The sequence below is a fragment of the Phasianus colchicus genome, chromosome 10 (genome assembly GCF_987193195.1).
Source record: "Phasianus colchicus chromosome 10, bPhaCol1.hap1.1, whole genome shotgun sequence".
Classification (NCBI taxonomy): domain Eukaryota; kingdom Metazoa; phylum Chordata; class Aves; order Galliformes; family Phasianidae; genus Phasianus; species Phasianus colchicus.
The window spans coordinates 15,938,066-15,951,920 of record NC_143445.1 but is presented as its reverse complement, the minus strand read 5'-3'; the positions used below and the strand labels follow the sequence as shown (position 1 = coordinate 15,951,920).

The window sequence follows — 13,855 nt, the reverse complement described above, 5'->3', positions numbered from 1 at the left end:
GTACCTGAACAGAATGAAACCAAGAGATTCAACAGCTGCACGCCTCACATCATCATTCACATCACTGACCTGCAAAGCATTAAACAAGACATTCAGAATATAATTAAAACACCTGAGGACTCTGCAACATTTTGGAGCAGTTATCAGGCATGCAAGTTAATTGGGAAGACAGAAGTATACAGAAAGGAAGTTAACAATCACACTAAATCCTAGATGAAACAGTTTCACTCTGGTTCATGTACTGTGACTACAAGCCTATCAAAGAGAAGGAAGACCCCACCTCTTACAGTCTAAGTTGCTTTTTTTTTTCCCCACCCTGCCCATCATTATGCAGGCTGTTCACTGCAAACTTACTAACAACTATTTTTAGAATCATGTTTTGATTTTACAAGATTCCTTTTTGGTGACATGAGGTTCCCTTGCTGAAAGTCTACTTATCCTAATGCCAGAAGAAACTTCTGTTTCCATTCATATTATTAAAGAAAGCTTTCATCACTTTGCATTCCTTGAATGGGTCCAGAATAGCAACAACACAGACACAAAGCCTGTCAAAGTGATAGGCTTACTCTCTCATCATAAAGAAAGATCACGGAACTTACAGCCACGTGCAGCAGGCGTCTGATAGCCTTGTTGTTCCCTGAGCCACAGTATGCCATAGCAACTGTGTACATGCCAGAACGACGGAGAATTGGATCCTGGAAGAGAAAACATCAGTATTTAACTCTACCCAATTAGGGACTCAGTAATTCCAATACAACTCTGTTTCACACTTACACTTAGAAGCTGCGAGCGGACAGCCTCAATGCTTTCCTGTTTCTTGTGGATGAGTAATAGGATAATTACTAAAGCAGGGATGTCATCTAACAATTTCACTGGGACAGAAAGCTGCTATGATATGGGATTCTAAAGAGTATCAGACATATGTGTTACTCTGCTTCTTATTCATTACCTGCTTTTGAACAGGTCAAGCACGACCTACCTATAGTCAGTCTTATCTGTTTTAACCATTACACCCTCTTCTGCTCCTTGCTGCTCACTGTAATGAAAGCTAAATATCAGACTAAAAAAATATAAGACCAAGACTGTTGTTCTTGTATTTTTTATCAGGGTGAAGCAACACATGAAACACTTCAAATCTACATTAAGAACTAGTGGGAAGAAAACAACTAGCCCACTTTAGCTTGAGACTTCAGAAAAAGACAGGAGGGTTATATGTGTAACAAAATGACCTGACGCAGTTGAACTCACCTTATCTCTGCAAAGACTCTCAATGAGAGCATCTGCCTCTTCCATCCTCCCATACATGACCAGAGCAATTCCAACAGCAAGACCTCGCAAAATCTTCTCATGTTGGGTTTCCTGTGCATAGCCAACCATGTCCTCAATGGCCTGAGCATTTTTAGAGCCCAACATAACCAGTCCCAGTGCCAGGCCAGCTGCCTCACCTGCACAGCACAAAAAAGCAAAATTAAACAAACAGTTTCTAAAAAGCAGCAAATATTACATCTAGAGAATAACACAGAGAGATCACTTTAAGGTCACCATGCCCAGCAACACCAGTATTCATGGGCTCATGTACTTGCAAAAACAACCCACTAGTCACTAGCCCAACAGTCACAAAACTTGGTGACCTTCCTCTTTGAGTCCAAATTTCTCTTCCTTGGGCCAACAGATGCTGAGATCATTTTCCTGTGATCACCAGCCCTCAAAAGCTTCTTTCAGCCTGTTTCTCTGCCAAAATTAAGGCAAGTGGTTCTGGTGATTACGCTATATACATATAAGGATATGACAAAGTTAAGAATAAACAACCTCTTACTTTGCTCTGAAGAGCTACCATATGTTACTAACGGTTGGCACAGTGCCACAGAGCAGTCTTGATGGGACCTCTGACCATTAGGGCAACATAACTCAAGAAGCATGCTGACCAGGAAAAGGTTCATTAACAAAATGCAACTAAGGCAACCTAGAAGTGGTCCATGTTGCTAACAGGAAACCTGGAGAAAAACACATGTGTGCTAAGGCCTCAGGTGGTTATCTGCTCTGAAAGCTGAATGTTTACCTGTCACTGCATCATCCTGATACAGATTTGTTTTCAGTAAATCGTACACATCTTGACGTGCTGTCCCCATGGCAGCCAGACCCAAACCCAAGCTGCCACCGTGTCGGACAATCTACAGAGAAACATATACAAGTTGAGTCATCAGAAAACAGTAACAATGTGGCTACAGCTGAAATAGACATTTTTCCATCAACATAAACCTGCAGACTTTTAGCCCCCAAACACTCACAGTGATCTCCTGACCTGTTAAAAAAGTCACTTTTACCTCCTAAGGCAGTAACTGTTGAGAGAAGAAGCTAAATTAAAAATGGTATTTCAAAGCCAATAAATGAGTATTAGAAGCCTTCCACATGAGGCTTTCTAGCACCTTTAAGCTCTTTTCCCCCCACTGAGTGACTTAGGCAGTACCATAAAGTTGTACCATGCATAAAAATTGCCACCTAATAGAATTTAAATTGAAAGGTAAATCAGTACCCACTTGAACTGCTTTCCTTTCCTGTTGTTCTACAAAAGATATAAGAAAGCCACTGTATTTACAATAAGATGAGTGGGATTCATTTACAGAATTTTTAAAGATGCAGTTTGAATTTCTCAGAAGAGAATACAGGAACATGTTAAGAAAAGCATTAATTGATTCCAGCTTAAAAGACGACTTTTCATCTACAAACATTAAGTGTTGAAGTAAAGCATTTTTTTGTGTGTAAGAAGCAATAAACCTACAGGGTTTCACTTCTTAATCATTTGACAACTAGGCCATAAACAAAGCTTTAGTTCAGAACAAAATAAATAAGTGCTAAGAGAAATGAAGAAAGATTCACTGTCATATACTGAAGAACTTCATAAAAATCTAATCTAAACTGTAAGCAAAAGGTTATTAAAACACACAGAAGGTCACTGCCATCACATTCTTAGTTACTTCTAACCCCTCCCCACTTTTAAATCAGCAGGCACCCTTCTAGATATTCCCAACAATACCAAGTTCATTACTGAATACATACATCATTACTGGCATTCTTCAGCTGGTTCAGCAAATAGTCGATGATGTCACCACCGTGGTTAGCATGAATGAGACCCAAGGCATAGAGGCCTCCACCCTCCTGGTAGGCTGAGCCTGGAGAGGTGTCCTTGGGTAGGTATGTTGCCATTAGCTGGAGTGCTTCTTTCTCATGTCCCTGCATGTCCAGTGTCCAGCACCAAGGGAAAACAATGAAAAGAAGCAAAAAGTGAAAACAGTGGATGCAAACACTTTGCAATATTTAAATAAGTCATTACTTTCTCTAAAAATAAAAAGAAAAAAGAAAACCAGCCTTTGAACGCAAAGAATCCTTCTGCACTGAGATTTTATTCACCCCAGTACAAGAATCTGCAACCACCTGATCACTCATCCAAATCAGGACAAATCTTAGCTAGAAGCTACACTGATTCATTCACTAGAGCACTTCAGTGAGGATGACATAAAACCATTGCAAAGACTTATTATTTCAAAACAGCTTTATAAGTGACACAGGTATATAAATCTACCCACCCAGCAAGAGACTCCTCCCACCCAGCATTCCTGACAGATGTTCCAGCCATCAAGGAAAAGGCGTAACTAGGATGCAACAGTTAAGCTGTACACAGAATTACAGACATCACTCTGATTCCCACTTCAATGTTTTCAGAGTTCACAAGTAAATCACTCCTACTAAACAGAGGGGAATGAATGAATGCATCACTACCTTGTGTATAACACCCAAGCTGGCAGTAGCAGTAAACTTAGCCCAATTAGTGGCCCTGGCCAGCCACTCCAAATTGTCTCTGCAAGACAAAAAGAGACAGGTTAGACAAAATTTTACACACAGTCCATTCCTCAGCCTGCAAATAATGTCCCATAGCACCAAACACTGCTTTCAAAAGAGAAAGTAGCTCCAGAAAACAAGCCAATCATAATTGCACTTTGTACCTCTTCCCCCTTCATCAGTCCTGATTCTTGGCTAGTATTGGTCAAACTTGTAGATAGCAGTGATTTCAGTGAAGGATGGAGAACAACCAATCAATATGCAGTCTATTAGTTCTGTGGGAAAAGCTTGCTCAGAGTTTCTGGGGCTTTCCTCAATTCCTGGGTAAGGTCAGTCCTGACATTTCTCTTCCCAGAGTTACCCACCAGCCTCTACCAGAAAAGGTATCACCAGCTCAGAAAATTTCCAACTTCTCTCCAAACAAAGCAAACAGAAATTCCAGATCTCCAGCCTCCAAGCTGCTCACACAGTTACTGTTCAAATAAAGCCAATTTGTGAGGACACGAAAAAAAAAGGGAATCAATTCTCATTTCTTCCTTCTACCTCCACATTAGCTTTCAGACCTTTTCTTATTCTAAGCCCAGAGTTTTGAAGCCACTCCTTAGGAACTGTCAAGTAAAATAGGGCAACAGTGTTCAAACTACCCCTAAATGACAATGCTTTTCCATGCCACAGATTTACCTCAGGAATTGGTCACTGGTTGTACCACAGTGCATAAAGGAGTTTGCTATAACAGTTGCTGTGTGACACACAGAATTCCGCACTGCATCCTGAAAGAACAAAACCAATCACAGTATCACCAGCCAGCAGAAGACATGCCCCCTGTCACTTCATATGCTTGCCACTACACTAGAAATATGGGTTGTTATTAGGCTCAATTTAACCAGCAATTTCCCTTTAATCAGAGTTAATAGATCACAGACTTAACACATTCTCATACATCCTCAACCCATCTTTCCAGTGCAAATCTACCCTTTCTAGGAGTTTGTCAGAGGTACAATTGCCTTGACTGCTGCTTAACTGAAGCACCCCACTTCTGGTTTCCCAAAGCAAGAATGGCAAAGTGAGCACAGCTGATGTTTTCAAGTGTTTTTATCAGTTCTATCTTCAATGTAGAATTATCTCTGAGCACACAAGGATTTATTTAGTCAAGCTGAAAGCATGGTCTTACAAACCAACCCAACCAAGACACCAAAATATTGTAATTTATAGTCCTTGCTGACTCCCTCTCTCCCCAGCTAGTAGCATGTGCTCGCACATGCTGGATCAGCTGGAGAGTGAGTTGGTCTATCTCACTCCCAAATAAACAAAAAGAAAGCAGGGAAAAAGGGACCAGTTTCTCTTATCAATCATCAGAATGAAGCAACACGCTAACAACAGCCTGTCATCATTAGGTCAGCAGCTGAATTTGAAACAATTTGATTATACGGCCCTTTTCATGTGCTATCAGCTCTTCCCTGGCCTCACAAGTTCTACTTTAAATGTTAATGTATTCCAAACAAAACAGATTTGGGTCTTCAAAGGAGAGAGAGGTCATGCTAAGACAGTAAGATTTTGTATTGATCACGTTGCTGTTATTTTACAAATAAAAGAATGAATCAGACAAATCCAAACAACTAGATTTACAAAGCCTCTTACCTTTGTGTTTTTGAGGATCATGAGGTCTGTGTTGTTGTTTCGTATTAAAAATTGCAGATGTAACTCAATAGCCATTTCCCCACTTAAAATTTTAATCATTTTCGAGATCTGGTCCTTGGGTTCTGGGTTCTTCATAAACAAATAAAAAGAGACAAGACACAGTTCATGAAAACCCTCTCCAGTATATTTCCAACACCATATTCCAAAATCTGACTCGCTTTGGGACTAAAGGGACATTGCTATAAGGACAACACCAACTCTCAGATAACCCAGCTCTTTTGTGCACAAGAGTGAAGGTTGGAGAAGAAAATCTATGAAAGGAAATGTATACTTTAATTGAAAGTGAGAGATATTAGTGACATCTGATTTTCTGTAAGCTGTTATTGGTCTTACAGATAAGATGCAAGAGGCAACCACTGTTATACATATGAACCTGTATTTCCATGGAAGTTTTATTAAAGAGGACCACAAAATCACAACACTTTACACCATCCTACCGACCTTCTTTTGAGCTAAAGACTTTATTTAGAACAGAAGCTAGTAGAACTATGGTTCCTAATACATTTATCTTCCAGAACCCTTTGAGAACGCCTCCTTCTTCCCCACTGTGGAACAGTTTCCACAATTTAAGTCCCAGATGAAGTACCTTTTGAGAATGATGAAAAGTACACTGCTGCTCTCTGGCCCTATTAGCTGGTCAGAGAACAGCAAAAGGTAAGTAGTTCAGCCCTTAAACTAATCCTCTCAATTATTCCTTTGTAGTTATCATTCTGAACTCTGGAAGATTAAGCTCAAGAATTTCTGGCCACAAAAACCATTTTTGTGTACTTATCCCTTGGCACAGGCAGCAATGCCAACTCAGCAGAAATTGATTTGAGACACCTTTAGTGCACAAAAGCACAGGTTCCTCAGATGCAGCAAGAAAATTTACTCCAGAATATAATTCCAAGAAAGCACTTCTGCTTGGACTTAGTTAAGTAAAATGTTATTCTTTTTAACTGAACTGCAAGAATCTCTCAAAAATGCCTGAATCTAATTTGCAAACATGCATCACAGGAAAAAAAGAAAAAAAAAAAGAAAAAAAACATTTTGCTTTGGGCTTTTTTTTTTTTCCCCAGATACCATTTCCTTTCCTCAGCAACAGAACTGTCAGAATTGCATTAGATATGAACGAAATGCTGAAATGCAACTGTGTGTTCATGCTAGAAATGAACTTGTTTTCTCTGATACTTAGGAAAAGAACAAAAGGAAGATGGCACTATGCCAGACAGAAGAATCTTCCCTTAGGGAAAAGAAACTTGATGTTTTTATTAGCACCCCCTTCTCCCATTCCTGCAGAATATCAGTCCTATGTAGCCAAAACTACAGCTGGATTTCAGAAAATGAAAAAAAATTCAAAAAAGGAAAAAAACACCAAAACCAAATTAATTAAGCACCTAAGGTTCACCTGGATTTCACAAGAGTAAAACATTCAGCTGGTGAATTAGCTAATTCATCAGGAAAGGCTCTCAGCAGGAGTCAAATTTCAGGCCCTTTTCTCCAGGAGTTCATTATTTCAACAAAAAACAAAGATATAAGCCAAATCTTCCTGCATGTGTTTCCTTTTTCGGACCCAGTAATTCCTTCTGAAAATTCCTCCAGCTTTCAGTATCTAAAATGCTGGACTTTTAGACTGCCAGATCCTCAGAAACTGTCTGCCAGCTGGACTCCAGGCAAGACAGAAGTGAAATTCCATTTTGCATTAGCCAAACCAATCCAACAACCCCACAGATTCAAACACACAATAATTAAGCAAGGCACATTCTTGGAAGCAGCACTTACAATTTCTGCAGACTTCCCCACACAGGTGCTTCCTGGCTTCTCTTCTGCTTCCATAGCATCACTAAATAAAGATAAAAATTAAAAAATGCAACCCAGTTCAGCACTTGAAACTAGCCAAACATTGCAATAACAGCTAAACACTACCCCAGTATAGTAGTTCAGGATTTAGAGATGGCAACTGGAAATAACATGACTTTGACAGACAAGGACTGAATATCTGGAGGTCACTGCTGAGAAGCAAATTCCTCTACAGTTCGATTGTCAGAGCACTAGAAGACAAGGGCCTGGAAATTCCCACCCTCTAACTTCATTAGGGAGACAAAAATAGAACTGCTTGTAGTGAATGAACAGGGAGAAACAAGTGAGAAAATAGGGTCAACAACTAGACAGCCAGGGACATTATATCCCCACCCAAAAGCCTTGAGCTCATCACTATTAGTATAAACGCTACTGTTGACATGTAAATGAGGTATTAAGCTGTTGTTAGCACCTTCTCCTCATGCTTCACAGGCTGATTTATATATTATTTTGTGTCTTGGCTTTTATTTTGATAGGGAAGAAGAAAGAGTAACTTCTCTACACCCATGTTATTGATTCAGTAACAACCAGTTCCTTACAGCTGCATAAACCCTTACACTCAGCTAGCCTTGACTTAGGCAGCGTTTTCCATCACACAGTGTCAAAGATAGTAGGGGAATTAGGTTGTGTACAGCCATGACAACTCTGGAGACAAAAGAGCTGTTGGAACACAAACTTCTTCCATACCGCACCCTTGCCTTAAGCTGGAGAGCTGACTCTCTATAAATAGGTTTAAAACAAAATCATGTATGTCAGTTACTTTTAAGTAGTCAAAAAGTAAAATAAAAAGACATTGAGGGATTGTTGGTGCCAATTTCAGGTATTTTTTAATTACCAGGGGCTTTTCACAGTTAATATCCATTGATGCTGAGCACTGAACAAGTTTTAAGTTCAGGACTTGAACGGAACTCAGACTATATTTGAGCTAGCTCTTTTTGATGAAAGTACAAAAGGATGTGTAATACTACAGTATCACCTCCGAGCTTGCTCTCCCCACAAGCAAGTATGAAAAGCCAAACCTGTGTGTGACTGCAACATGCCTTTTACTCACAGTTGCCCCTTAACTCCACCAGTTTCTGCCAAGAGCACACAGCATCAGAGCGTTCCTCAACAACTCACACTACAGCTTAATGCACTACTGCTCATTAGCTGAGCTACATGAACCACGCAAGTGCACCTTGCTTGCCTAAACTGCAAAGAGAATGCATTTTTTCAAACAGTGAACTCATTCAGTGGTAACATACGATTTCACCCTGAGCAAATACCACGCTTTGTCTATTACCTGAGCTTAAATAGAGTAACTCAATAACTTGTAATAGAGAGCCACACACAGAACAGGAGGCTCCAGCAGAGCAGAACTGTAACTGAACAAGTATGCTTCTTCTCAAGCCAATGCCCCCACCTGTCTTTCTCTGACCCAGGGACAGTGCCAGTGTTGGTGGATCCAGGCACAGAGGCAATAGGAGTTCCAACAGTGCGAAGATTTTGGATCACAGAAGACAAGAACTGCTGGCTAGCACTTTCATACAGGTCAAAGCAAATTTGATAAGCCATAAGAAGGTTATCTTCCTTCACTAGTTTTTCCAAGATGTCGCTTACAGCCTGTGGGTCATCCAAGAATATCAGGCACTGAGGGTGAGGAAGGGAAACAGAAAAGAAAAAAAATCAGAATTTATATGTCTCAGAATGAAAAAGTAATACCACATGAGGCCATGTGCCATTTTCTCGTTGCCTTATATGCCATGGAATATATCTTCAGAGTAAGCAGGCAATAAAGATCTACAGAGTTTTCACAGGTTAGTTTAAAAATGAGACCAAGTATTATAAACTCAAGACACACGATTCAGCCCTTCCTATTTATGCAGCTTTATCTCTGGAGGTTGACAAAAAAAATTTCCAAAGCACATGAAAGAAATATCTCTCATTTTGGAGAGTTGTCTTAGGAGTGCTGTTGCATTTTAGCTAAGTCATATGTAGATGACATACCAATACAGCCGAATGCTCAATAATCTGAGGAACCTCATATTTGGTTGTCTAAATACATGCAGACAACAGCTTGCCAAAAAAAAAAAGAAAAAAAGAAAAAACAAACTGAAACTACTGTAATTTTTCCTTGGAGGAATAAATAGAATTCCAATCAGCAGAACTACTATCTGCTACCCCCTACAGAAGCTTGAAATAATCAGTTGTCTGTGTCCCCAAACTGCCCTTGAACATTATTCCTTCTCTGTTGACTATGTGTAGAGTATTTGCGTCTCCTTCCTCATGTTCATTATGATATAAACTCAAATCATGCAATCAGGAAAAGACACTTCATTTAATTGGTTAGAAATGAAACATTGCTAGAAGTACTTGATTTGACACCTACAAGAATAACAACTTTTGAGTTATCTTTAAACAGCACTCTGAGAAGTTTACCTGGCACACGTTGATGAAGTCTGGCTTCTCCAGATTCATGTAGATTTTAACTAGAACTCTCAAGACTTTATTACGAAACTGTTTGTTCTGCATCAAAGACATACAGAGCTTCAAGCTGTAGGCCAGCATCCCAGGAACATCGTTCTGAAAAGAAATTCAGAGATACGATGTTTGGGTTTGGACTGTCAAAACAGGATTTAGAAATTAGGACAAATCTACCTCCTTTCTATTTTAAAACAGCAAAGCAAAACCTGTGCACACAAAACCTCACAGTTTTGTTTTTCAGAACAAGCTTATACCGATTCAAGGATGGTTTTCTCAAAGATGTCCAGCCTGCGTGTCTCTAGAGCAATGCCAATTGCCTGCTTGTACTTGTGGTCATCCAAGCACCGCTGGAACATTTTGTTCACTATGCCTTCTAGCCTTTCATCAACAGGTTTCTTCTCCCCTTCTGGCAGCTCTGCATTCTCCACACACTGCTTGGTATAGTGGTCGATACATTTTGCTGGAATGATATTAAATAAATATAGAGGAAAAGATGTCAGCTTCCTACAGGTTTATAGTTTTCACATAGGTTGGAAAACAGACAGAGATCAGTGTGGAAAAAATAAAACAATTATCATGTAAGACGTTTAGAAGCCTATGCATACAGGCAAGACCAACAATACTGACACCATCATGTCAAAATACATCAATACTAGTGACACTGAAGTCAGTAAATTCAGTAGAAAAGGACAACCTCTACAGATCTGACACTTCCAGCTCTCAGCAGTTATCCCATTTTTAAACAGTTGCCCAAATCTTCTACTCAAAATTAAATCATAGCCAGTGTATCAATTTATTCTGAAACTCCGTAGTAACCTGGGGCTCACTATACCTTCCTGAGGAAGAGACAAGATTGTGTATAAAAGCATTCTGCCAGCAAAACATAACTGCACAAAGATGAGGCACATGAGCTATTTGCGCAGTCAAATAGATAGCAGTGGAAAATATTTATAATCTCAACTAACAAACTGGCTGTAATAGCAAAACCAAGAAGATACATTTAAAATGGAACCAAAGTCATTATCTTGGTTCAAGAGCAGGATATTTTAAACAAATACGGAAACAGTAGTATGAGACTTTCCCAATCCACCACAAGCATTAGCTGGGGACACTGAAAGCCAGCCCAGGTCCACTATATCCTCTGAGCAGTAACTGATACCAGTAGATGATACTTTAAAAAAAAACATTCAACCTACACAAAGGTTCAACACCTGGATTGCTACTTTGTTTAAGAGGGCATTAAAAAAAATGACAGCCCCCAGGTGAGCAACTGTTTTTATTTGGTGATTATTCCCAAAGTTATGCTGACATTGACAACATGAGAAAAAAAAAAAAAATGAGAGAAGAGAAAATACACAAAGTAATTTTGCTGTCAGGAACTTGCAATGGAACAACAGTTAAGAATAGGGAAAGACTGCCATAAGTTCTAAGTCAGTTCTATTACGGGATCTTAAAGTGGATGGGAAAACAAGGCAAAAATAAACTCACTAAAAGTAGTAGCAACAAGAGTTCGAATACAAGGAGTGGAACATGGAGAAAAACAGATAAAGCAAGGGAAATCTCTAAACTACGATAGTTCTGGTAACACAAATGCCTGCATTTTCTTTGGCAGCAGCAGTTGTTTACCAATGATCGTTTCCACATATTCCGAGTTGTCGTTGACGTTGAAGAGGTCGCCGGCTCCCAGGGCATAGTTCAGAGATTCCTCAAAAGCTCCCAAGTGGTAAAACACTTTGGAAGCAACCAAAGCAGCAAACTGCCGGCTCCGGAAGCCCTCATCTTCATAGAGAACTTCACTGAAAAGAAAAGAGGGAAGAGCATCATCTTCGTGCTCAGTTCTCTTAAAGGCCACATGACAGACTGACTGAACTTTCATCTTTGGGACTATAGTTTCAACACCACATTCCTTTAAAATTAATGCTTTTCAGGAAGTAGGAGGCTAGATCCTATAGCCAGTACCAGGCAAGGAGAACTACATGCACTTGATGCATCATTTTCTCTTAAAGCAGCACACCCTGCAGTAATGAGTGCTTTTTCTTACATTTTGTCCACTGACTCGGAGATTTCTGCCCAAAAGTCATTGACAACAGCATTCAGCTTGTGAAGAGCAAACTCCTAGAGAGATAATAATAATAAAAAGTTATATTACATAAAGAATGCATTTAGTACCTTTCCTCATAAAAAAATTATGTGTGATCTAGCACTAACATGATAAGAATTGATCTACTTGAACAACAAGTTCTACTTTAATAAAGTTTGGCAAACACTCTCTAATCTTTGCAACTCTTTTGCAAAGAAAGGGCTGCATCATTTAAGAGCAGAGGCAGAGGAGCCTGATGCTCCTTCCCACGGTCTCTCTTTGAGGTCTGATTGGCTAAAACAATCGACAGCTCAAATTCCTTAAAATGCAAAGTTTCCAAAGGGTCTGGGGCAACCTTAATATAGCACAAAGAACTCTAGCCCGTGGTCTACACCAGCCAACACTATTAATTAACTTGGACACTGTGCTTTACCAGATGAATGATACACAGGCTATAAACAGCCCACTTCCAACCAGTTCAGAGCAAAGCAGGGCTAATTCAAATCTATCACCATTTATGTCTGTTTTGAAGCAAAACATTCGGGGATTGCCTACATTACAAGATGCAACCCTCTTTCTTAAAAGGAGATGTCATTGTGCTCAAACAATCAGAGAGCATCACCAATACATGATTACTTCGGGTGTTTGGTGTTGTCCTGTGGATTCAGAACTCTGAGGGCTGCAGAGTTCCTGCTGCTATTATCTTCTCTTATTACTAATGTAACTTAGTAATAGAGTTTCAAGAGCAAACTCTAAGTGTGATTATTATTTCACATGCCTGCAATTACGCTAAAAACTCTTCAGTTTTGAATTTTACATAGTCAAAATGCAGTCTCTGGTACACATCTAAGCAACAAAACCCCACTATGATTAGAAAAGCGGAGGCTTCAGTAAAGCTCCAGTTTGATCCATATTCAAAACAAAGAAGTTTGCCATCTGTTATGTTTAGTCCTTGCTTTCAGGCTGGATATTACCTGGAGCTCACCTGTTTCTGGCTAAGCATTACAGTTACTGAGATCCAAGCATTTCTGACTTTAAGCTCAAAAGCAACACATTTGCCATTTTTTTTTGCCAAATGTAATCAGTAGCACCTTGAGCTTACCTTGAGCTGTGGCTCTTCTTCATCCAGAAGAGAGATAATTCCAGCTGCAAAACAAGACCACAGTCAGTTTTGGACTGCTTTAGATGTGAATGTGCCATTTAGCTCAAAAATAAAAGAACAGGAAAGAAAGCTGTTGTTGATCTTCCATGTCACATACATTGATAACTTTTTTAAACCTACAGGAGACACCAAACTAGAAAGGCCAGCAAACCTGCTGACAGGCAGAAATAGGCTTTCAAAAGGTTTTGACAAACTGTGAGAAGGAAGGGAAGAATCCAAGGGGAGCGTAACGTGCCAAAGGGAGAGCAAAAATCAAATCAAAAACATGTGACATAGAAAGGAATCACAGTGGCACAGCACACTCAGATGAAACAGTACCAGCAATATCATACGGCTGCACCAGGAGGCACAGAACCCAAACTTCACACTGAGGTGTGGCAGAGTGTTTCCTGGCAGAGGCAGGAGGCACAATCCTTCCCTCTGCTTAGCACAGACATGCCCACACACAACCAGTGCTCGCTGCTAGGCACCCTGCTACAGGAGCATGCTGGGGTGTACAGAGCTGAGCAACGACAAAAGTTCTTAGGAACCACGACTAAGAAAGGCTGACTGGAGGCCTGGAGCTGGTCAGCCTGCTGAGATAAGGCAGCTGTCAGCCAAAAATCAAGAAGACAACTGATCTGATCTCTGTGTTGAATACGAAGAACAGCAATAGGACCAAGGTACATTTGGAGCTCTAATGACTGAGATGTGATGATAAGAAAAGTTTTCTGACAGAAAGGAAGTTCCTCACTTTGCCTGTAAAACATGGAATTTCTACTGTCAGAGATTTTGGA

At 39.9% G+C, this 13,855-nt stretch overlaps 1 protein-coding gene across 1 annotated transcript in view; it reads right to left on the bottom strand.

Moving 5' to 3' along the window:
• The window catches only part of PSMD1 (proteasome 26S subunit, non-ATPase 1), a 61,893-nt gene that overhangs the window by 47,154 nt on the left and 884 nt on the right, over positions 1-13,855 (bottom strand). Inside the window, exons 2-16 of the mRNA XM_031603481.2 lie at positions 13,020-13,063; positions 11,879-11,952; positions 11,464-11,633; positions 10,092-10,297; positions 9,793-9,936; positions 8,777-9,003; positions 7,297-7,357; positions 5,476-5,604; positions 4,519-4,607; positions 3,778-3,856; positions 3,058-3,231; positions 2,060-2,171; positions 1,249-1,445; positions 600-695; positions 5-69 (exon numbers count right to left, since the gene is read on the bottom strand). Coding sequence (XP_031459341.1) covers positions 5-69; positions 600-695; positions 1,249-1,445; positions 2,060-2,171; positions 3,058-3,231; positions 3,778-3,856; positions 4,519-4,607; positions 5,476-5,604; positions 7,297-7,357; positions 8,777-9,003; positions 9,793-9,936; positions 10,092-10,297; positions 11,464-11,633; positions 11,879-11,952; positions 13,020-13,063 — 1,867 coding nt within the window. The remainder of the gene's footprint in view (positions 1-4; positions 70-599; positions 696-1,248; positions 1,446-2,059; positions 2,172-3,057; positions 3,232-3,777; positions 3,857-4,518; positions 4,608-5,475; positions 5,605-7,296; positions 7,358-8,776; positions 9,004-9,792; positions 9,937-10,091; positions 10,298-11,463; positions 11,634-11,878; positions 11,953-13,019; positions 13,064-13,855) is intronic.